This window comes from Microcaecilia unicolor, chromosome 3 (assembly GCF_901765095.1).
Source record: "Microcaecilia unicolor chromosome 3, aMicUni1.1, whole genome shotgun sequence".
NCBI classification, from domain to species: Eukaryota; Metazoa; Chordata; class Amphibia; order Gymnophiona; family Siphonopidae; genus Microcaecilia; species Microcaecilia unicolor.
The window spans coordinates 216,535,296-216,560,716 of record NC_044033.1 but is presented as its reverse complement, the minus strand read 5'-3'; the positions used below and the strand labels follow the sequence as shown (position 1 = coordinate 216,560,716).

General features: G+C 48.6%; 1 protein-coding gene across 1 annotated transcript in view; it reads right to left on the bottom strand.

Moving 5' to 3' along the window:
* Nucleotides 1-25,421, bottom strand: part of CSNK2B (casein kinase 2 beta) — a 79,618-nt gene that overhangs the window by 19,604 nt on the left and 34,593 nt on the right. Inside the window, exon 4 of the mRNA XM_030197472.1 lies at nucleotides 10,922-11,037. Coding sequence (XP_030053332.1) covers nucleotides 10,922-11,037 — 116 coding nt within the window. The remainder of the gene's footprint in view (nucleotides 1-10,921; nucleotides 11,038-25,421) is intronic.

Here is a 25,421-nt window from a genome sequence, read left to right as displayed (position 1 = left end):
CTGAAGACATCCTCCCACCAGAGGAAGAGTTAACTAGCCTTGCATCACTGTGAAGCTCAGGAGGCACTAGGCACCCTAGCTGATTGAGAGGAGGACTTCCTGTATGCACAAAAGGAAGACTGGTGTGCCTGAAAGCGGTACTTCTGACCATATTGATGATGACCAGGCCGGTACCATCTACTGTCTCAAAATTGAGATTGAAAGCTTCCTGAAGATGGACGATCAGAGGTTTCTGGCTTATCCTCCAACAACTAATGTAGCTTAGTTTCCCTCAGTTGTTTTAAGAAGTTACTGAGATCTTCTCCAAACAGTCACTTGCCTCAAAAGGGCAGTTTAACTAGACATGACTGACACTGCATCCGCTGCTCAATGCCACAACCAGGGCTGCCAACAAGCAATGATAGCTAAAGACATATTGCAGACTGTAACCCATAACATGTCATAAATAGCATCTGCCAAGTAGGCCAACACCACTTCCAGCTGGGCATTATGGCACCTGTCTTGTGTTGCAGACTGCTGCTGCCAATTTAGGTATGCTCTTGCCACGAACGAGCTGTACATTATTGCTTGAAGACCCAAAGAGGCCACTTCAAAGGCTTGTTTCAAGAAGCCTAGCTTCCTATCCTGTAGGTCTTTTAGGGCAATGCTTCCTTCTACTGGCAAGGTGGCCTTCTTAGTCACTGCCGTAACAAGTGATTCCACCCTAGGAAGCTGCAATTTCCTTTGGAACCAACAGGTAGAGATGGCTCTTCCCACTCTCAACCCTGCATCTGGTGAGACCTGTTCTGCTGTAATCAGCTCCCGAATATCAGGATACATCAGGAAGGCCTTAGATAGACCTCTAAGCCCCCACATGATCAATGAAGATGAAACTCCTGACACCAAAGCAGAAGGCTCCTCAATGAAAAGCACCACCGGTGCCTCAGTACTTTCGAGTCATCCCCCTCCTCAGGAGGGAGCTCTCCCTCCTCTAACGGCTCCTTCAAAGATGGTTCTTCTGAACAGACCAAGGCCACATCAGACAGATAAGGAGAAAGAAGTATAGAGCCTCATTTGCCCACTCCTGGAGGTCTAAATGAGATCGCTTTGGAGCCAGAGGAGCAGCGGGGAGAGAAACTGAAGCACTTTGCAGCAACTCTGACCGTCCCTGCTTCAGTAAGTAGGTCTGGTATAAGAACAAAATAAACTCTGGAGAAAACAAAGATCTCAATGTAGCTAAATGCTCTGTCGAGCCCTGAGGTTGTAAAATAGTAGCTGTACTTCGCGCATGATTAGACAGAGACAGTTCCTCACTGCCAGTCGACCCCGACAAAATGTCGCCCATTCCTGTGCTCTCCTGCATCAAACTGCACACCGGCCCTGCCGGAGAGGCTAAATTCCTCAGCATATTCAGATGCTGTACCAAAACTGAAGACGTTACCACTGACCGTTTCCCCTATGGCCCACGGGATTCCTGGCTTGCATGCACTGTAACACGCTGACACCTGCAAGTGGGTCCCACAGCAGGAAAAACTGCTTAACTGCCTCCATAGAAGTCACCATTCACCCCGACTGGCACAAGCGCAGCACAACACAGTCCCCAAGTGGTGAGTCAGGACTCCTCTCCTGCACCAAGTAGAACTTGCAGTCCTCCAAGCAGTTCCAAGTCAAACTTTAGTCAGACTTGCCACTGCAGGCGGCTCTCCCCAAATCTCTTTCTTAATCCTCTTTTAAGGTTGTTGTGCTGGAAAAGGAGAGCTCCATAGGAAACAGGGGTGAAGGGAGGGAAGAAGTAAATTTGCGGGGCACCAGAGACAAGGTCTAAAGACCTCCAGATAGGACTCTGCAGACTCAAGTCACCCACAAAGCTTAAGTGGGGACCAGTTGACCAACTGGACCAGGAGCAAATCACTCAAAACCAGAGGCTGAAAAGTGCGTCCCTCCACTTGCTGGAGATAGAAAATACCGAGGAGCAGGACTGGATGCAAAGAAAGATATGTCTCAGCCCAGTTTTCAGTTCTCTATCTCTACCTGCTGATTGATGAACACAAGTATCCTAAAGGTTTATTTATTTTTATTGATTTGTTGGGATTTATTAACCACCTTTATGAAGAGATTCACCCAGTCTAGAATAGTGGGAAGCTACATAAGGAAAAGACACCTTTCACGTTGCTATAATCCTCCTGCACAAGATAAATGTGAGCCCTCCTCCTTCTGCTGCCCACCAATCAAGTATTTGGACTGATCTGTGGGACACTATGGAAATTCTTAATTCAACAATCTAAATACAAAAATATAAAACATCTAACTATGCTGTAAAAAACAGTGTCATCAAGGGAAGGCTTGTAATTTGGTTTCTTAGACTTTAGCGTGCACTAAGCTTTAGTAAAAGAGCCCCTAAGATTTCTTCCTGAGCCAGTGGAGAGTTACGCGACTTGCCCAAAATCACCAGAAGCAGCAGTAGGCTTTAAAACTGGCTTCCCTGGTTTTCAGCCCAATGCTTTAACTATCAAGATACTCCTCCATTCCAAGGTTTTGTACAAATTCCTGCAATCAATAATTGTAATGCCCCATTTTATAGTTTACCAAATTTTGTAATTCATGTTTTGTAGTTCATACAAAACTCAGCACATTTGATTGTGGATATTCCTTATAGAAAGCACATTACACTGGTGCTGATCTTGTTGCATTGATGTCCTGTGGTGAAATGTGCTAAATATGACTGTACCTTTAAGAAAATGTCAAAATTTGTTGTAGCCTGCGCTCTCCACAACAAGGTTTGTTAGAGGTACCTTTCTCACATCATGCAAGGAAAGTAGTTACTGGAGAGCATGTGTGTTCAGTTTTAGGTGCTCAAGTGAGGAATTCACTGCTTAATTGCACTTTGAATGCAGAAGGATGAGAAGGTTATTGGAAGAAGTTGAAGAATTATTCTGAATGTCTTGTCATGAGTATTTATATTATCTATGTATTGACTGGAATCTACTAATAATTTTAAGATTGGCAGTATACAAAAGTGTTTTAAAATAATAAAAAAAATGATGATACATACCTGTAGCAGGTATTCTCCGAGGACAGCAGGCTGAATATTCTCACTAATGGATCGTCATCTGCGACGGCCCAGGAGATCAGAACCTCAAAACAAAAGAGAAGAATCTGGAACGCTCCGTTGCGTGACCCGAGTGCACCGCGCATGCGCGAACGGGTTCCTGCCCGCGACACGAGCATGAGCTCCCTAGTTTAATAAAAAGCAAACCAGAAAAACAAGAACTACAAGGGGAGGAGGGCAGGTATGTGAAAATATTCAGCCTGCTATCCTCAGAGAATACCTGCTACAGGTATGTGTCTTCATTTTCTCCGAGGACAAGCAGGCTGAATATTCTCACTAATGGATGGTATCCCTAGACCCCAGGCTCACTCAAAACAATGAACACTGGTCAATTGGGCCTTGCAACGGTGAGGACATAACAGAGATTGACCTGAAAAGAAACAACTAAATGAGAGTGCAGCCTGGAACAAAACAGAAATGGGCCTAGGAGGGTGGAGTTGGATTCTTAACCCTGAACAGATTGCACCGACTGCCCAAACCGACTGTCGTGTTGGGTATCCTGCTGAAGGCAGTAGTGAGATGTGAATGTGTGGATGGATGACCACGTTGCAGCCTTGCAAATCTCTTCAATGGAGGCTGACCTCAAGTGAGCCACTGATGCAGCCATGGCTCTAACATTATGAGCCGTCATATGGCCCTCCAGAGTTAGCCCAGCTTAAGCGTAAGTAAAGGAAATGCAATCTGATAGCCAATAAGAGATGGTGCATTTTCCGATGGCGACTCCCCTCCTGTTGGGATTAAAAGAAACAAACAGCTGGGTGGACTGTCTATAGGGATTTGTCCGCTCTACGTAAAAGGCCAATGCTCTCTTATAGTCCAAGGTGTGCAACTTGCCTTCACCAGGGCGGGTATGAGGACAGGGAAAGAATGCTGGCAAGACAATTGACTGGTTCAGATGGAACTCTGACACCACCATTAGCAAGAACTTAGAGTGAGTGGGGAGGACTACTCTGTTATGATGAAACTTGATATAAGGTGCATGCACTACCAGAGCTTGGAGCTCACTGACTCTACGAGCTGAAGTAACAGCCACCAAGAAAATTACCTTCCAGGTCAAGTACTTCAGATGGCAGGAATTCAGTGGCTCAAAAGGACCTTTCATCAGCTGGGTGAGAACGACGTTGAGATCCCATGACACTGGTGGAGGTTTGACTGGGGGCTTTAACAAAAGCAAACCTCTCATGAAACGAACTACTAAAGGCTTTCCAGAGATAGGCTTACCCCCTACACGTTGATGATAAGCACTGATAGCACTAAGGTGAACCCTTGCGGAGTTGGTCTTGAGACTAGACTCTGATAAGTGTAGAAGGTATTCAAGCAGGGTCTGTGTAGGGCAAGAAAAAGGATCTAGGGCCTTGCTGTCACCCCAGACGGCAAACCTCCTCCATCTGAAAGAATAACACCTTTTCGTGGAATCTTTCCTGGAAGCAAGCAAGACTTGGGAGACACCCTCTGAAAGACTTAAAGAGGCAATTCCTAAGCTCTCAACATCCAGGCTGTGAGAATCAGAGACTGGAGGTTGGGATGTAGAAGCGACCCCTCGTTCTGGGTGATGAGAGTCGGAAAACACTCCAATCTCCACAGTTCTTCAGAGGACAACTCCAGAAGAAGAAGAGGGAACCAGATCTGACGGGACCAAAAAGGCGCAATCAGAATCATGGTTCCACGGTCCTGCTTGAGTTTCAGCAAAGTCTTCCCTACTAGAGGAATGAGAGGATAAGCATACAGAAGGCCTGTCCCTCAATGAAGGAGAAAGGCACTTGACGTTAGTCTGTTGTGGGCCTGAAGTCTGGAACAGAATTGAAGGACTTTGTGATTGATCTGAGTAGCAAAAAGACCCACCAAGGGGGTGCCCCACTCTCGAAAGAGCTTGTGGGCAACAGCCATGCTTAGCTACCACTCGTGAGGCTGCATGATGCTGCTCAACTTGTCGGCCAGACTGTTTACGCCTGCCAGATACGTGGCTTGGAGAAACATGCTATGATGGTGCACCCAAAGCCACATCCTGACAGTTTCCTGCCCCCGCTTGTTGGTGTAATACATAGCAACCTGATTGTCTGTCTGAATTTGGATTATTTGATTGGACAGCCGATCTCTGAAAGCCTTCAGAGCGTTCCAGATCACTCATAATTCCAGGAGGTTGATCTGAAGATCCTTTTCTTGAAAGGACCAAATTTCTCGAGTGTGAAGTCCATCCACATGGGCTCCCCACCCTAGGAGGGATGCATCAGTCGTCAGCACTTTCTGCGGCTGAGGAATTTGGAATGGATGTCCCAAGGTCAGATTGGATCGATGGTCCACCACTGAAGGGTTCTGCAAAACTCAGTGGAGAGACAGATCACATCCTCTAGATCTGGGAAACTAGAGTCCATTGAGCTGATCTCATATGTAGGCGTGCCATGGGAGTTACATATACTGTGGAAGCCATGTGTCCTAAGAGTCTCCACATCTGCCGAGCTTTGATCTGTTCAGACGCTCGAGCCAAGGACACTAGGGCCAAGAGATTGTCTGCCCTTGCCTGGGGAAGATAAGCTCGAGACGTCCGTGTGCCCAACAGAGCTCCAATGAACTCCAATTTCTGAACCGGGACAAGGGATAATTGATTACAAACCCCAGTAGCTCTAGCAGTCGAATAGTCATCCTCATGGACTGTAGAGCTCCTGCCTCCGAGTTGCTCTTTACCAGCCAATCGTCGAGATAAGGGAACACATGCACTCCCAGTCTGCGTAGCAATGCTGTGACAACTGCCAAGCACTTTGTGAAGACCCTAGGTGCACATGCGAGGCCAAAGGGCAGTACACAGTAATGAAAGTGCTGAGATCCCAACCGAAACCAAAGATACTTCCTGTGAGCTGGGAGTATCGAGATGTATGTATAGGCATCCTTTAAGTCCAGAGAGCATAGCCAATCGTTTTCCTGAATCATGGAAAGAAGGGTGCCCAGGGAAACCATCCTGAACTTTTCTCGGACTAGGAATTTGTTCAGGGCCCTTAGGTCTAGGATGGGACACATCCCCCGTTTTCTTTTGCACAAGGAAGTACCAAGAATAGAATCCCAGCCCTTCTTCCCCTGGTGGAATGGGTTCGACCGCATTGGCCTTTAGAAGGGCGGAGAGTTCCTCTGCAAGTACCTGTTTGTGCTGGGAGCTGAAGGACTGAGCTCCTGGTGGGCAATTTGGAGGCCTGGATAACACACAGAGTGTATCCTAACCGGACTATTTGAAGAACCCACCTGTCGGAGGTTATAAGAGGCCGCCTTTGGTGAAAAAATATCAACCTCCCTCTGACGGGTAAGCCGTCCGGCATGGACACCTGTTCTGAGGCTATGCTGTACTGGAGCCAGTCAAAAGCCCATCCCTTGCTTTTGCTGGGGAGCCCTAGGGGCCTTAGGCGAACGGCGTTGACGGGAACGCGCATGCTGGTACTGAGCCTGAACCGGCTGCCCAGAAGCAGGAGTGTACCTACGCCTATTATAGGAATAGGGAGCTCTCCTCCGCCCTCCAAAAAACCTCCTGGATGAGGAGGTGGTAGCAGAAGACGCCCAGCGGGAGAGAGAATCCATAGCATCATGGTGCTTTTTGATCTGATCAACCATGTCTTCTACCTTCTCTCCAAAAAGATTATCCCCCCGGCAAGGAACATCTACCATTCGCTGCTGGGTCTTATGATCCAGGTCAGAGACACGCAACCATGACAGTCTGCGCATCACTATACCTTGAACAGCTACTCGGGATGCTACATCAAAAGTGTCATAAGTCCCCCTGGCCAGGAATTTGCGACACGCCTTCTGCTGCCTGACCACCTGGTGAAAAGGTTCGGGGAGCTCCGGAGGAAGTGCTTCAACCAAACTAGACAGTTGCTTCACCGAGTTCCACAAGTGAATGCTTGTGTAGAGCTGGTAAGTTTGGATCTTGGCAGCGTGCATAGCGGCCTGATACATTCTCCTCCCACAAGAATCCAAGGTCCTAGACTCTCTGCCTGGGGGCCCTGAGGCATAGTCTCTAGTACTCTTGGCTCTTCTGAGAGCAGAGTCCACCATCATGGAATCATGAGAAAGTTGGGCCTTCACCATTACAGACTGTCCATGGACTCTGTACTGGGACTCGGATTTCTTGGGACCCACAGGATTAGAAAGAGGGCACGATCAATTCCGCATAAGCACTTCCTTGAATGTATTATGCAGGGGGGCCGTTGCAACCTCAGCAGGCGGAGAAGGATAATCCAAGACCTTGAGCATCTCGGCCCCGGGCTCATCCACATTCCACAACCTCCATAGGGAATGGAATGTCCTTAGACATTTCCCATACAAAAGATGAGAAAGACAGACTCTCAGGTGCAGACATCCTACTCTGCCAATTGAAAGTAGAATCAGAGGGGACCCCACATGACTCTTCCTCCGAAAAGTATCTGGGGTCTTCCTCCTCTTCCCATGAGCGCTCTTCATCAGTATCGGACAAAAGCTCCCCAAGAGCAGCCCGAACCCGAGCCTGTCTTGACGTTGAGGATCGACGACCTCGTGGGGGATGTCGAGAAGTTGACCCCTGCCTGGACTCTGTTGAAGCTTCCTCCACCGACGTCGAGGGGGAATCGACCTGGGTGGCAGCAGACGCCGATACCGCAAGCGGTACCGAAGATGAGGACCTCACCACAGGCGATGGGCCAGATGCCGCCCCCGCAGTCGGTACGGAAGTCGGCGCAAGCACCCCCGACACCGAGGCAGACTGGCGCAGCAACCCTTCCAGAAGCTCCGGAAGAAGGGCCCTGATACACTTATCGAGAGCTCCCATCGGAAAAGGCTGGAGGGCCGGTGCAGGAGTCGGTTGCAGAATCTGAGGGGGTTCGAGAGCCAGTACCAGGCTGCCAGATGACCGACGCATTGGCACTTCTTGAATGGAGGGTGAGCGGTGCTCCCGGCGCCGACGCTTCTCGGGTGCCGACTCCCTCGGCTCCCCGGAACTCTCGGTATCGTGCACGGAAGGAGAACGATGACGGTGCTTCTTAGCCTTCGCTTAACGCCCGTCATCGAGACTCCTCGGTACCGAAGAGGAGGACGTGGAATCCTCACGCCTCCTCTGGGCCGGGACCGACGAAGCTCGGTCCCGGGGGGCCTGCATAGCAGTAGGTCTCAAGACAGGTGGAGACCCGCTCGATGCCTCGCTGCTCCCAGCACGGTGTGGTCTTTCGGCCGCCATTACCTGCACTTTCGATGTGATGCTTCCCTCGACAGACGACACCGCCCTCAGTACAGATGTCGATGCAGACGTCGAAGGGCCGGACCGAGCAGAAAAAAAGTTTCTCGCATTGAACTTCCCAAGCCACTTGGGTCCGTTTCTTCATCAAATTACACAGCTTACAGGCAGCTGATAGATGGTCGGGGCCCAGGCACTGAAGACACCACGCGTGGGGGTCGGTTCCTGAGATGGTCCCGGTTGCAGCGAGTACAACGCTTGAAGCCGCTGGGTGTCCTCGATGACATGGAGGGAAAACCGGCGGCTGCGAAATTAAACGGCTCGATGGTGCCAAATAAAAGCCACAAAAAAGGAAAAAATAGTCCGATCGAGCGGCCTAAAGGCGGCCGCGACAAAAAATAAAGAAACTTGAAAGGTGGGAGAAAAACTAAGAAAATAAGGGAAAAAGAGGTTTTTCTTTTTTTTAATTTTTAGTTGACTGTAAAAATTAAATAAAATAGGCAGAAAGAAGTGGTAAACGCCCAAAACCAGATCTCCTGAGCCGAAAAAGGAGTGTGAGGAAAAAACACAACTCTATCGCGGATCAAAAAGAACTAGGGAGCTCAAACTCGTGTCGCGGGCGGGAACTCGTTCGTGGAGCGTTGCAGAGTCTTCTCTTTTGTTTTGAGGTTCTGGGCCGTCACGGACGACGACCCATTAGTGAGAATATTCAGCCTGCTTGTCCTCAGAGAAAAAAAATTTATATATATATATATATATATATATATACAGTGGGGGAAATAAGTATTTGATCCCTTGCTGATTTTGTAAGTTTGCCCACTGACAAAGACATGAGCAGCCCATAATTGAAGGGTAGGTTATTGGTAACAGTGAGAGATAGCACATCACAAATTAAATCCGGAAAATCACATTTTGGAAAGTATATGAATTTATTTGCATTCTGCAGAGGGAAATAAGTATTTGATCCCTCTGGCAAACAAGACCTAATACTTGGTGGCAAAACCCTTGTTGGCAAGCACAGCGGTCAGACGTCTTCTGTAGTTGATGATGAGGTTTGCACACATGTCAGGAGGAATTTTGGTCCACTCCTCTTTGCAGATCATCTCTAAATCATTAAGAGTTCTGGGCTGTCGCTTGGCAACTCGCAGCTTCAGCTCCCTCCATAAGTTTTCAATGGGATTAAGGTCTGGTGACTGGCTAGGCCACTCCATGACCCTAATGTGCTTCTTCCTGAGCCACTCCTTTGTTGCCTTGGCTGTATGTTTTGGGTCATTGTCGTGCTGGAAGACCCAGCCACGACCCATTTTTAAGGCCCTGGCAGAGGGAAGGAGGTTGTCACTCAGAATTGTACGGTACATGGCCCCATCCATTCTCCCATTGATGCGGTGAAGTAGTCCTGTGCCCTTAGCAGAGAAACACCCCCAAAACATAACATTTCCACCTCCATGCTTGACAGTGGGGACGGTGTTCTTTGGGTCATAGGCAGCATTTCTCTTCCTCCAAACACGGCGAGTTGAGTTCATGCCAAAGAGCTCAATTTTTGTCTCATCTGACCACAGCACCTTCTCCCAATCACTCTCGGCATCATCCAGGTGTTCACTGGCAAACTTCAGACGGGCCGTCACATGTGCCTTCCGGAGCAGGGGGACCTTGCGGGCACTGCAGGATTGCAATCCGTTATGTCGTAATGTGTTACCAATGGTTTTCGTGGTGACAGTGGTCCCAGCTGCCTTGAGATCATTGACAAGTTCCCCCCTTGTAGTTGTAGGCTGATTTCTAACCTTCCTCATGATCAAGAATACCCCACGAGGTGAGATTTTGCGTGGAGCCCCAGATCTTTGTCGATTGACAGTCATTTTGTACTTCTTCCATTTTCTTACTATGGCACCAACAGTTGTCTCCTTCTCGCCCAGCGTCTTACTGATGGTTTTGTAGCCCATTCCAGCCTTGTGCAGGTGTATGATCTTGTCCCTGACATCCTTAGACAGCTCCTTGCTCTTGGCCATTTTGTAGAGGTTAGAGTCTGACTGATTCACTGAGTCTGTGGACAGGTGTCTTTCATACAGGTGACCATTGCCGACAGCTGTCTGTCATGCAGGTAACGAGTTGATTTGGAGCATCTACCTGGTCTGTAGGGGCCAGATCTCTTACTGGTTGGTGGGGGATCAAATACTTATTTCCCTCTGCAGAATGCAAATAAATTCATATACTTTCCACAATGTGATTTTCCGGATTTAATTTGTGATGTGCTATCTCTCACTGTTACCAATAACCTACCCTTCAATTATGGGCTGCTCATGTCTTTGTCAGTGGGCAAACTTACAAAATCAGCAAGGGATCAAATACTTATTTCCCCCACTGTATATATATATATATATATATATATACACACACACACACACACTAATCTGAGACTGATTATCATTATAATCCTCTGCTCTTATTCGCCATATCAACTATTCCAGCCACGAGTCATCTCCCTTCCTTTATTTCCTCCACAAAGCTAGCTTGATCTATCCTCATCCTTCTGCCAATGCTTAATGCAGAAGGCAGAACAATTCTTCCCATAAAAGTATACCAGAAATCATACTATATGCCTCCAACCTTGGCCTTGCCTGCCCCATCAATTGAAATATCTCACTCACCATCTGGGCAATACCACGGTTGGTCAGGATGTAGCGAGCATGGATCAGACCGTACAGCATTTCAGCTGCCTGCTCTATCAAGTCACTCTGGTTTGGGTTATCCTCCAGCTCTTCATCTGTAGCAGGAAACAATAGAACAAAATGGGCCAATGACATCTGAAGAGGGAACCTGATATGTTCAATGACTCATGTATGGCTGCATGTTTGCATAATTCTTAGGTTGATCCAATAGGTATCACCAGGGATGACCCTAAGGAGGTATGAAGAGGTGCCCTCCTGAAGAACACATGACACTATACCACAGTCACTGTCACTGGTTTAGGAAGAGGAACTGATGAGAGGAGGTGGAGCTACCACAGCATTACATGAATCTTTAACACAGAGCTTTGTGGACACCCCAATTTGCACTCCTAATTATAACCCTAGTGGCCTCCGGGGTCGGAAAAGAACCCTACTCTTTCCTGCCCACTGCCACTACTCTGCCCAGAGCCGCTGCATTTTCAAAATGGCCGCTGAGACTTCCCTGCAGCAGGAAGCCTCGGCAGTCATTTTGAAAAGACGGGCAAAGCAGTGGGCAGGGAAGAGTAGGGTTCTTTCCTGCCCTCAAAGAGGCCACTAGACCACCAAGGCCCTTCAAGGTAGGACCGGGGAAGGAGGCAGGTGTGTGGGTGGGGGTGGGCAGCACCCGGGAGGGGGTTCAGTTACCTTTACTGCCCAGGGGCCCAGAACACTGCTGTCAGTCTGCCCCTAAGCATCAGAAGGAGACTTTGAACTCAAACTTCCCAACTTACCTCCCTACACACTAGACTACTCTTCCTTCCGATGACTGAATTTCCGCCCACCTTTATATATTATAGATAGGGTGTCCAATTTTAGGTTTTGATCAATAAACACTGATAAAACACCACCAAAGCAAAAAACAAAAACAAAAACAAAAAAACCAACAATAAAATAGGTGGTTATTTTATAAATGCTGGAAAATCGTCACTTTCCCTAGTCCTCTGTCACCCCATCCCCTGGCTTGTCATATCTTTCACTCAGTTTTTGTGTCATCTCTTCACTGAAGACTTTCACATAACAAACGTGCATATTTGATTCCAATGAAAGGGTACCCATGGCATGAAAATACCAATGAACAACGATTTTTTAATGCCCTCAAAGACACAATACTAGCAATGGTGTTCCCCTATTTGAAATCTGAGACTTCCTGTGACTGGGAAGTATCAAAATGTGGATATAGTCATCCTTTAAGTCCATAGAGAATAGCCAATCATTTTCCTTAGTCTTAGGGAGAAGGGTGCCCAGGGAAATTATCCTGAACTTTCTAGGGTCCTTAGGTCTAGGATAGGATAAAATTCCTCCATTTTCTTCAGCACAAAAAGTACTTGGAATAGAATCCCTTTCCCTTCTCCCCTGGTGGCACGGGTTTGACTGCCTTGGCCTGTAGAAGGGCAGAGATTTCCTCTATAAGTACTCGCTTGTGCTGAGGGTTGAATGACGACGCTCTCAGTGGGCAATTTGGTGGTTTTTGATGACAATGCAGGGCATAATGGAGACAATTTGAATAACTCACCGGTTGGAGGTTAAAAGGGCCACCTATGATGGTAAAATTTCAGCTTCTCCCCTACTGGCAGGCCATCCGGGACGGTTACTTTGAGGGCGAATATGCTCTCTTGGAGCTGGGCAAAAGTTTGTTCCTGGCTTCAACTGGGGCACCGGCTGGGGCTTCTGACAATGGGGTTGGTAAGGACGAGTGCTGGGCAGAACGGAAAGGCAGCAGGAACCTACACCTTTAGTACTAGGTTCGCCGTCTAGGCCCATTCACATACCTCCGTGAGGAAGAGGACACAGCTGGAGGGTGCCGAGACAGAGTCTGGATGGTGTCCATGTTTTTTTTAATTTTTATTTTAATGATGTTGGCGATCTCTTCAAACAAGTTGTCATCTCAGCACTGAATGTCTGCCCTCTCCTGCACCACTGGTTCCAGCTCAGAGAAATGCAGCCATGAGAGTTTGTGCATCCCCATACCAGAGAGTCTGGATGCTATGTCAAAAGAATCTGTGTTTTCACTATCTCTTAGCCCCCACAGGGAGGGAAAACACTACAGCCTCATAGGCTGTAAAAACAAGAGAGAGAAGCAGGTGTTTAGACGCAATCAGAAATAAGGTGAAATTAGGCCTTACCTGCTAATTTTCTTTCCTCTAGATCCTCCAGACCGTTCAAGACGCTTTGGTTATGCACTCCTACCAGCAGAGGGAGACTAAGAACACTAAAACTTCTTATACGAGTAGCCTGTGCAGACCTTCTACTAACCAGTAAAACAGTAACAAAGCAGAGGAACAAAACACCTTCAACTAAACAAAACCACTGAATCCACACTCAGATCTCCTCCCCTTAAGACGGGGGAATTCAACTGCAGATGGGCACAAACGGTACCACAAACTGCCCTTAGTAAAACTCCAGGACCCAAATCACAGGAGCTACTAGAAATATCAGCAACTGAAGTCTAAAGAAATCATCATACTGAACTGTCCGATACACTGGGTGGGCTCTTGAACAGTCTGGAGAATCTAGAGGAAAGAAAATTAGCAGGCAAGGCCTAATTTCACCTTTCTCAGCAATCCTCCAGACCGTTCAAGATGCTTGGGACGTACCAAAGCAGTTTAACACATCTAAGGGTTGGACCTGCGAAGCCCAGAGGACAGGACTGCAGTTCCAAAACTGGCATCCTCCCTTGCCTGTACATCCACTCTGTAATGTTTGACAAAAGAACGCAGGGAGGACCACACCACCGCTCTACAAATGTCCACCGGTGGAACAAAACTACTCTCTGCCCAAGAAGCCGCCATCCCCCTAGTGGAATGTGCCTTGAGCCCCACCGGCACCGCACCACCATGCAATATGTAAGCCGAAGAGATGGCATCCTTCAACCACCGAGCTATAGATGCCTTAGAAGCAGCCGATCCCTTCTTGGGCCCCCCATGAAGGACAAATAACCTGTACGAAGACCTGAATTCTTCTGACCTGCGCAAGTATACTTTCAACACTCTGTGCACATCCAATTTCGCCAAACGACGCTGAGAAGCATCCCCTGTCCGGTCCCCAAGACCGGCAACGAAATCACCTGATTGACATCAAAGGAGGATACCATCTTAGGCAAAAACGAAGGCACTGGACGTAGCAAAACCTTTTCCTTAGAAAACCACAGAAACGAAGGCCTACATGAAAGAGCCTGAAGTTCCGAAATCCAGCGAGCCGACGATATAGCTACCAAAAAGACCACCTTCATAGGTCTTTTATCGAACAAGACTCCAAGGGCTCAAAAGGAGAACCCGCCAGTCAAGAACGATATTAAGATCCCACTGTGGAACTACCGGCCGCTGAGGAGGACAAATCAACTTCACCCCCCTCAAAAAACGGACCACATCCGGGGAAGACGCAACCGACCTGCTCTGCACCTTACCCCAAAAACACGCCAAAGCAGCCAGCTGCACCTTCAAAGATGACAATGAAAAGCCCTTCTCAAAACCATCCTGCAAGAAATCTAAAATGCACGACACAGAAGATGTCAAAGGGACACATGTCCGGTCCCCACACCAATCTTCAAATATGCGCCACACACGCACATAGGCCAAAGACGTCGAACGTTTGCGAGACTGCAGCATCGTCTGAATCACCTGAGGGAAAAACCCTTTCTTTCTCAACCGTTCCCTCTCAAGGGCCACACCGTAAGAGAGAACCGATCCGGATCCGGCATGACAATCGGACTTTGACACAACAGCACCGAGCCCCCCAGCCGCAGAGGCTCGCCTTCTAACAAGCGCATCAGATCCCCGAACCACGGCCGACGCGGCAAATTCGGAGCCACCAACAACACCGGAGCTGCATGACATTCTACCCTCTGTAGGACGACCTATCAAGGGCCATGGGGGAAACACGTACAGCAATACCCGCTGAGGTCACGGAAGGACCAACGCATCGATCCCTTCCGCTCGTGGATCCCGACGCCGACTGAAATACCGAGGAACCTGAACATTCTGTGCCGACGCCATGAGATCCACTACTGGCATTCCCCACTTTAGAACTATCTGGTCGAACACCGACCAGTGCAGAGACCATTCTCCGGGGTCCAACATTGTCTGCTTAGAAAATCCGCTTTCACGTTGTCCACCCCGACCACGTGCGCCGCGGAAATCTGCACTAGATGCCTTTCCGCCCAACTCATGAGCAGAGCCATCTCGATTGCCAACCGTGGACTCTTTGTACCGCCCTGCCGGTTGACATACGCTACCGCTGCCGCGTTGTCGGACATGACTCTTACCGCCTTTCCGACCACACTTGAGCGAAACGCCAACAGAGCTAGCCGAATCGCCCTTGTCTCCAACTGGTTGATAGACCACCGCCCCTGCGCGGACCGACCGAGACACTAAGCTCCCCAGCCCAGCAGACTAGCATCCGTTACCAGAATCACCCACTGAGAAGGTTCCAACGGCATGCCCTTTTTCAGAAGGGCCGAGCACAGCTACCACTGGAGACTGCGCCAAGGAGCCCCCCTCAATGGCAACCGCAACTCCAAACTGTGTACCTGAGGAGACCACCTGGACAACAGAGCCGCCTGAAGCTGACGCATATGCGCCCTGGCCCATGGTACTACCTCTATTGTCGCTGCCATGAGGCCCAGAACCCGAAGGTACATTCGAACCGTTGGACTCTGAACGGACATTAACAGCTGGACCCTGCTGCTGAAGAGAGGTGATCCCAGAATCCGGCAGAAAAACACGAACTGCACTCCCAAGTACTCCAGACTCTGCGATGGGATCAACTGACTTGACTACATTCACTACGCATCCGCGCGATTCCAGAAACGCGACCACCTGAGCCGTCGCCGCCACACTGTGAGCCCAAGACTTCGCCCGGATCAACCAGTCATCCAGATACGGATGCACCAGAATTCCCTGCCTCCACAAAGCCGCTGCTACCACCACCACCATTATCTTGGAGAAGGTGCATGGAGCCGTTGCCAGACCAAAAGGCAGAGCACAGAACTGAAAGTGCCTCCCTAAAACAGCAAAACGAAGGAAACGCTGATTGGCCTCTCGAATTGGCACGTGCAGATACGCTTCCGTGAGATCCAGTGGTGTGAGAAATTCTCCCTGACGAACAGCCACTATGACCGAGCGCAGAGTCTCCATGCGGAACGATGGCACCTTGAGAGCCCCATTGACCCTCTTGAGATCTAAAATGGGTCGAAACTGGTCCTCCTTCTTCGGCACCACAACGTAAATGGAATAACAACCCATTTCCAGCTCGTGCCGAGGAACGGGTATCACAGCTCCCAACTGGATTAAGCGACCCAGAGTCTCTTGAATAGCCTTTAACTTGACTCGAGAGTGACAAGGAGAGGGAAGGAACAGATCCGGCAGCAGGTGCTTGAACTCAAGCGCATAACCGTCGCGAATGACCTCCAGCACCCACTGATCTGAAGTAATTTGGGTCCACCCCTGATAAAACAGACAAAGGCGCGCCCCGACCTTCACCAGAGGCTGGACCTGCACACCTTCATAAGGAGGACTTATTACCATTTCCGGCACCTCCGGAGGAGTCCCGACCTCCTCGACGACCCCCTCGAAAGGACTGCGTCCGCTGGAAAAACCGGCTTTTAGAAGGAGACAAATCTGCCAGGCCTGTACCACCTCTCATCCTTAAACCGACCTCTAGCCGAACCACCTCGACTAGCTGCCTTAGGCCGTAACTCTGGCAACCGTGAAACCTTGGTATTCCCAAGACCACTCATCAGTTTATCCAAGTCCTCTCCAAACAACATAGAACCTTTAAAGGTAGAGAACACAACTTTGCTTTAGAGGCTGCATCTGCCACCCAGCCCCTAAGTCAAAGAGCCCTGCGAACCGTCACCACCAGAGCCATATTCTTAGCCGAAGCCCTTAGCAAATCATAAAGGGTGTCTGCCAAAAACGAAGACCCCATCTACAATTTGGCCAGGTCATGAACCAAACCAGTCCTATCTAATGCAGGCTCATCCAAGAGCTTCTCCGTCCAACGGAAACAAGCTCTGGCTACCAAGCCCCCACACACAGAGGCTTGCAAGGCCAAAGCCGACAAATCAAAGCTGCGCTTCAGAAACAACTCTAGCTTCCTATCCTTAAGATCCCGTAAGGCTGTACTGCCATCCACCGGAATGGCCGTAGCCTTAGAAACCGCCGTAAACACCGCATCCACAGTAGGTGGTTTCAGCAGGACCAAATCTTCCGGAGGCAAAGGATTCAGCCGCGCCATAGCCACCTTACAAGCAGCCTCCGGCACAGACCATTCCTCAAAAACCATGTCCCTAATGTCTGAATTCATGGGAAAGGTACGGGAGGCTCTCCGAATCCCATTAACCAAGGGATCTACCTGGGGTCCCTCCGCAGAGGGAGTTGCCGCCGGAGCAAACTTCAAAGTAGAGATCACCTGCTCAATGAGCTCTAACAACTCCTCCTTATGAAAAATGCGAACCACTCTCAGACACATCTAAGAGATGCTCCTCTCCTGGGTCACTCCAAACGTCTGACCCAGGCAGAGAAAGTATCTCCATAGGCTCCGAAATATCCACCCGTGGGCGCTTAACTCCCACTGAGCTAGCAGCCTCCGGGGAACAAGCAGCCTGAGAGGGGCCAGCTCTCCAGGCATTATACAGAGACCAAACAAACTCAGGGGGGAAGCCAGACCCTCCCCCCCAATGCTGCTGAAGCCCCAACAAAACTTCCCGCAGTCTCTGCAACGGACCCCCCCTTGCTCCCAAGGCGGCAGGTCCATCGTGTGATCCACAGCTAAACTAGGCGCGCTTCCCGCCACACACGGGTCCCCTGGCAGCGGTACAGAACGCGTGGTCAAAAGGGCCGCGCTTCCCGCCAAAAACGGCTCAGTCAAGGCCAACCCGGGAGATGTAGCCAAAATGGCCGCGTTTCCCGCCAAAACTGGCCCCGCTGTTGCCGGCCCGGAATGTGCGGTCAAATCGCCGCCCAACACCTCCGCTGACTCAGGGAAAAGCACGTGGGGCAAGAGCGCTGACAACGTAGGCTCCCCACAAAATTTACATTGGCCACCTTTCACTTCAACGCCGTGCTTTGCACAAAACCGACACCTCGCCAGCTTAGACATAATGGCCGCGAACACAATAAAAACAAACAGTTGCTTTGTGCTCTGACAGACTAATAGGCAAAACCGCCTAAGGCAAGAACGCCCTTGAAGACGTTTTATCTCTGGACTACCACAAGAACGGCCAAAATAGCCGCCTTTTAAAAAAGTTTTTTTTAAAACCTCGTTGCTGATGCCTAAACGCCTCAAGGGTACAGAACAAGGTCTGTAGCCGAGGTCAAGCAGTCCTCCAGAGGAAGAGCACAGGGGGAGGGACCCGGGCCACTCGGGTGTGACACCCCACAGGGAATAAGAAGCCCCTTAGGACTTACACCCTGTAATAGAAATCCAAGTGCGGGTTCTCTAACATTTACAACCCAACCTAGAAACCCCAAACGGGCCTACCAGACTGAGTGCATTGCACAGACTGCACACATCTACCCTCTGCTGAGACTGAGAAAATACTGGTTAGTAGAAGGTCTGCACAGGCTTCTTGTATAAGAAGTTTTAGTGTTCTCAGTCTCCCTCTGCTGGTAGGAGTGCATAACCCAAGCGTCTTGAACGGTCTGGAGGATTGCTGAGGAAATCTTTATTGGTATAACACTAAGTCAGATACAAAATAAAACGTTCTCTCTCTGGAGCAGGTTGTCAGACAACAAAAGAAAGACGCAAAAACTGGCTAACAAAGTCTGCTCAGCTAACACTGTCCCAACAATTCCATATATACTGTTGCAAGTTACGTTTCTCATAAATCATGTGATTTCTCCCAAACTAGAAATCAGAAACTAGCCTGTGCCATATATGGATATTCCTGTATTATATCACTCTCTCCTGATGTGGGTTCATGTGGACAGTCGGTGGCCATTGGCTAATTAGCTATCAGTTCTGCGTGCAGTTAGTCACAGAGCAAAAATTACATAGAACAATACCCTTGAGTCCTGTCACCCCAAGTCAGTCTATCAGCAGCTTCCAAGGTTATATCCATATTATATGAAAGGCATACTTAGCTGAATGTGCATCTGTGAAGTGTCTGTTCTCAGTTCCTGAGAAAGCACTGATTGTTACACAAGATGCTCAGTAGGCTAACATGTAAGAACCAAACAGAGCAATGCACAGGCCTCTGTAGCAGGCCTAGGCCTCCCTTAGTAACAAGCCTAGCACAGGAAGGAATTGTAGCGCTATAGAAGTGATAAGTAGTAGTAGTAACTGATAAGTAGTAATATACAAATCGTACGAGCCTCTGACCAGATACTTCCTGCACTCCAGCGGTTTATTGGCCAACTGGCAAAGTTCTGTGGCCTGCTCCTGTGGAACAGAATCTGTAAGACTGAGTGTACTGCGGACCAAAGACTACAAGTACAGGCTCGTGTAGAGCTGGTAGGACTGGATGCAGGCAATGAGCATCAAGGCCTGAAAAACAACAAAACAATCTAGAGTCCGAGCCTTTCTACCTGGGAAAGCCGAGGTATGAATCCTGGAGCTCCTAGCTCGTTTGAGGGTGGATTTGACCACCAGACAGTGGCGAGGCAGTTGGGCCCTCTCAAATCCAGGAGCCTTTGGTTACGATACTGCACATCCACCTTCTTAGGTGCGACCTACACTGAGAGGGGAGACTCCCAGTTCATCAGTACCATAACCCCTTCCTTAGGAGGAGACTCGTAGTCCAGGACAGTTAACATCTCTGCCCTGGTCTCTTCCTCCATCTGTAACTTAAATGGGACGGCAGAAGCCATCTCGCTGACAAAACCGGGGGGGGGGGGGAGGAGAAAAGAGAGAGAGAGAGAGACCCCTCAGGTGGAAATTTACGTCTCTCTTGAGGTGGGGAGGGATCAGAAGGTACCCTGTAAGGCTTCTCCTCCGAAAAGTAACGAGGGTCCTCTTCTAATTCCCATCAATGGTCCCATTCAGACTCCTCACTGTATTCCGACCGGGCTGAGTCTGTGCCTGCCTCGGCTCAGTGGAACCCTGTCCATGCCCTGAAGAGCCCTACTCTGATTCCACGGAAGCTTCCTCCCCCGACATGAGACTGGTACTTCTTTGTGTCGATGTCGACACCTTTTGAGGTGTCAAAGTCGAGATCTCTGCACAGACATAGATGGAGCCTCAGGAAGAATCTGGGGCTAATCAACAGCTGACACAAGCAACCTGGATGACTGAGTGGATTGCAGCTACAGCACCTGCACCAGCTCTCCTCGAGCAAGGCTTGGAACCTCTCATCAAAGAAAGGCATTGGCAAAGGCTGGGAAGCCAGGAGAAAGGCAGTGTCAAACTAGTAACAGGGACCCCGGCTGCTCAGACTTGCGCACCAGCACCTCTTCTAAAGAGAGGGAGCACTCCCCTCAGTGCCTGCACTTCTCGGATATCAGCGACCTGGCGCCCACAGCACCATGCATACATCGATGAGGACAGACGTTTATTTATTTTAAAAGCTTATATACCACCTAGACCTAGGTGGTTTCCATTAAAACCATTCATAATCAACCACAAATACAAAAACATTACTCAGCATCAAGCAGTAGACATAATTACCAAAACGCAGAAACAAACAATTTTGTTTTCAAAATTTTTAAAAACTGCTTAAGGTCAGAGCATCGCCGAAGTTGGCCAGACAGTTCATTTCACAAGGAGATTCCAGCTGACACAAAAGCCAAAGCTCTTGTATCAGCATATCGCAATTGCATAACTGCATCAACAGAAATACACATAGTAGATTCTGAGCTTAACATACATCAGAGACGGTACACCTGCAGCACTTGCTTCAGATAAAACGGAGCAGAAGCAAACAACGCCTGATGAACGTCAGCACCTTAAAATGAATCCTTTGTGCCACTGGAAGCCAGTGCAGTTGTTTAAGAGTAGGTGTCACATGTGAAAATCTAGATAAACCCACAATTGTTCTCACAGCAGCATTCTGGACTATCTGCAATGCTTTAACTCCTGAAGCAGCCATACCAACTTACAAGGCATTGCAGTAGTCCAGTCACATCAAAATCATACTTTGAACCACACAACAGTGATCATATGAAGTACGCATAGATTTTAATCTAAAAGTCATATATAATTGTCTAAAGGCTGTTTGAACCAACATTAGCAACCTGGGATTTCATTGTAAGCCTAAGATCCAGCATCATCCCCAACAATTTCATCTCTTTCTTAACCAGAACATTTATATCTCCCAAGCAAACCGTCTTAGGCCACGCTTTCAATTCTTCCCGTCCCACAATCATTACCTCTATTTTTGCCATATTTAAAACTAAATCATTCTGGCCTTCTTTTGATACTCAGCATCATGGTCCTTTGGTGTTGATGAGAACAACATAGAATGTATACGTGTCCTCGGTGGTGGGTCTGATACTGACTGCTCCCAGGTCCTACTTTCAGCATCCGATGTCGAGAGGTGGAGACCTTCTCGATACCGGTGCACTCCTAGTGGATGCTGAAGCCTTCACAGCCATTGAGGTCGATGCTTCTGGTGCCGATGATGATGTACCAGCCTTTGAGGAGCCAAAAAAAAAGTCTCTCCTGTTGGAACTGACATGCCCTGTGTGTCCTCAACTGCAATTTTTAAAACAGAGAGAACAAGAATTAGGCTAATGGTCAAGCCAAGGCACCAAGAATGCAGGTCCATCACAGAAACCACCCGATTACACTGGGCACACCTTTTGAAGCCATTGGGGGTCTTCTGAGACATCGAGAAAAGAATCATAGCGAATTTAAACTCTACAATTGTTAACTGAAAAAGGGGCAGCATTCAAATTGAGTTTGGTGTTCTGGCCTAACAACTCACGAAAAATAAAGGTTAAGAGCTGAAAAAAAACTAGTAAAATTAAAGGAATATAACAATGAAAAAAATTCTTCAAAGAAGGAGAAAAAATACCTGCACGGGAAGGCACTGTGAAAAAGAGATGCACACGCTGCGAGAACATGTCCTCCCTGACCTGCGGAAAATAAAGACTGAGGGACCAAGCATTGCATGTGGGGGGGAGGGGGGGGGCGCAGGAAAACAGTAGCACATGCACAGTAGGACGCTGTAAGTTAAAATCCGCATTTGGCTTTGTTGGATGACATCAACCAGTTGTGACAATACAACTGCCAGCTTGTCCTCGAAGAAATAAGCACATCATTATGATGCATTTTAACAGTATCAAGGTGTTGCTGCAGCCATGGTGTCATGGATGGAAAAAGTCTGAGCGGCACTGACTCAATGCAAAGCTTGGAATCAGTGGTGCAAGAGAAGAAAATGGATACAAATGATTTACTTATATCTGTTGTTTATTTATATTATTTATTTTTAAAACTTTCTCTTACTTCTGTAACTAAAGGGCTACAGATCACATTCTTGGGATCCTTTTATTAAGATGCGCTAAATGCTAAGAAGCCCATAGGAATAACATGAGCTTCTTAACATTTAGAGCACACTAATCGTTAGAACATGCTAAATCTTGTTAGTGCACCTTAGTAAAAGGAGCCCTTAATCTCTGATATTTATTTACTTACTACTACATGGGGATATGTCTATTAAATTACACAAATAAATGGGCTTGGCGCATGCTAATGTAGGACCTTCCTGTGCAATAAGCTCATTTCTAGCGTGTCTGGGAAACAGTGCAATTTCCAGTATTTCTCTTTCAGGTTGTGCACTAATGTTTGCATTAGAGCAAGCAACCTGAAAAACAATTGATGGTGAAGCACTTGCCACTACCTATTTAGGAAGTACTAAAAGCTCTCACATTAGAGACATGTTAATCAGTTAGGCTGCGGGAACTGGAACGTACTAGCTGGATAGCAAGTTCATACCCATTCTCCGCTAAAAAAAGGAAGAGAAGAAATAAGCACAAGAAGCATCTAAAGTAAAAGTTTTTAAGTAAAGTTTCACAGCAGCTTTTTCAATGATATAGGCCAGTTGTTCCCAAACCTAGTTCTGGAGGCACCCCAGTCATGTTTTCAGGATATCCACAATAACTATTCATGACAGTGATTTGCATGCAGTGGAGGCAGTGTATGCAAATCTCTGGGAACCACTGCTATAGGCAAAATGCCTTTAGTCAATGATTAATTTAAAATATGCTGAATCAGTCTAATAACCACACGTTTTTAAGACCATTACAACAGAAGGATGACAAACATCCAACACACAAGGGGAATTATTCACCTATTTCAAAAGATTAATCACCTATCATCTGCCTCTGAAAAGCTCTCTCAAACAGACTCCATAGGTAGATCAATTTTCAATGGCAGACAATCTCTTACAAATTCTCAAATAAAGCGAATGCTACATACCTGTAGAAGGTATTCTCCGAGGACAGCAGGCTGATTGTTCTCACTGATGGGTTGACGTCCTCGGCAGCCCCCTCCATCGGAAAGTTTACTAGCAAAGGCCTTTGCTAGTCCTCGCGCGCCCATGCGCACCGCGCATGCGCGGCCGTCTTCCCGCCCGAAACCGGCTCGAGCCGGCCAGTCCAGTATGTAGCAAGACAATACACTTCAAGGGAAGACTCAACTCCAAAGGGGAGGCGGGCGGGTTTGTGAGAACAATCAGCCTGCTGTCCTCGGAGAATACCTTCTACAGGTATGTAGCATTCGCTTTCTCCGAGGACAAGCAGGCTGCTTGTTCTCACTGATGGGGTATCCCTAGCCCCCAGGCTCACTCAAAACAACAACCATGGTCAATTGGGCCTCGCAACGGCGAGGACAGAACTGAGATTGACCTAAAAAATTTACCAACTAACTGAGAGTGCAGCCTGGAACAGAACAAACAGGGCCCTCGGGGGGTGGAGTTGGATCCTAAAGCCCAAACAGGTTCTGAAGAACTGACTGCCCGAACCGACTGTCGCGTCGGGTGTCCTGCTGCAGGCAGTAATGAGATGTGAATGTGTGGACAGATGACCACGTCGCAGCTTTGCAAATTTCTTCAATGGAGGCTGACTTCAAGTGGGCTACCGACGCAGCCATGGCTCTAACATTATGAGCCGTGACATGACCCTCAAGAGCCAGCCCCGCCTGGGCGTAAGTGAAGGAAATGCAATCTGCTAGCCAATTGGATATGGTGCGTTTCCCTACAGCCACTCCCCTCCTATTGGGGTCAAAAGAAACAATTGGGCGGACTGTCTGGTGGGCTGTGTCCGCTCCAGATAGAAGGCCAATGCTCTCTTGCAGTCCAATGTGTGCAGCTGACGTTCAGCAGGGCAGGAATGAGGACGGGGAAAAAATGTTGGCAAGACAATTGACTGGTTCAGATGGAACTCCGACACAACCTTTGGCAAGAACTTAGGGTGAGTGCGGAGGACTACTCTGTTATGATGAAATTTGGTGTACGGGGCCTGGGCTACCAGGGCCTGAAGCTCACTGACTCTACGAGCTGAAGTAACTGCCACCAAGAAAATGACCTTCCAGGTCAAGTACTTCAGATGGCAGGAATTCAGTGGCTCAAAAGGAGGTTTCATCAGCTGGGTGAGAACGACATTGAGATCCCATGACACTGTAGGAGGCTTGACAGGGGGCTTTGACAAAAGCAAACCTCTCATGAAGCGAACAACTAAAGGCTGTCCTGAGATCGGCTTACCTTCCACACGGTAATGGTATGCACTGATTGCACTAAGGTGAACCCTTACAGAGTTGGTCTTGAGACCAGACTCAGACAAGTGCAGAAGGTATTCAAGCAGGGTCTGTGTAGGACAAGAGCGAGGATCTAGGGCCTTGCTGTCACACCAGACGGCAAACCTCCTCCAATGGAAGAAGTAACTTCTCTTAGTGGAGTCTTTCCTGGAAGCAAGCAAGATGCGGGAGACACCCTCTGACAGACCCAAAGAGGCAAAGTCTACGCCCTCAACATCCAGGCCGTGAGAGCCAGAGACTGGAGGTTGGGGTGCAGAAGCGCCCCCTCGTCCTGTGTGATGAGGGTCGGAAAACACTCCAATCTCCACGGTTCTTCGGAGGATAACTCCAGAAGAAGGGGGAACCAGATCTGACGTGGCCAAAAAGGAGCAATCAGAATCATGGTGCCTCGGTCTTGCTTGAGTTTCAACAAAGTCTTCCCCACCAGAGGAATGGGAGGATAAGCATACAGCAGACCCTCCCCCCAATCCAGGAGGAAGGCATCCGATGCCAGTCTGCCGTGGGCCTGAAGCCTGGAACAGAACTGAGGGACTTTGTGGTTCACTCGAGATGCGAAGAGATCCACCAGGGGGGTGCCCCACGCCTGGAAGATCTGTCGTACCACACGGGAATTGAGCGACCACTCGTGAGGTTGCATAATCCTGCTCAACCTGTCGGCCAGACTGTTGTTTACGCCTGCCAGATATGTGGCTTGGAGCACCATGCCTTGACGGCGAGCCCAGAGCCACATGCTGACGGCTTCCTGACACAG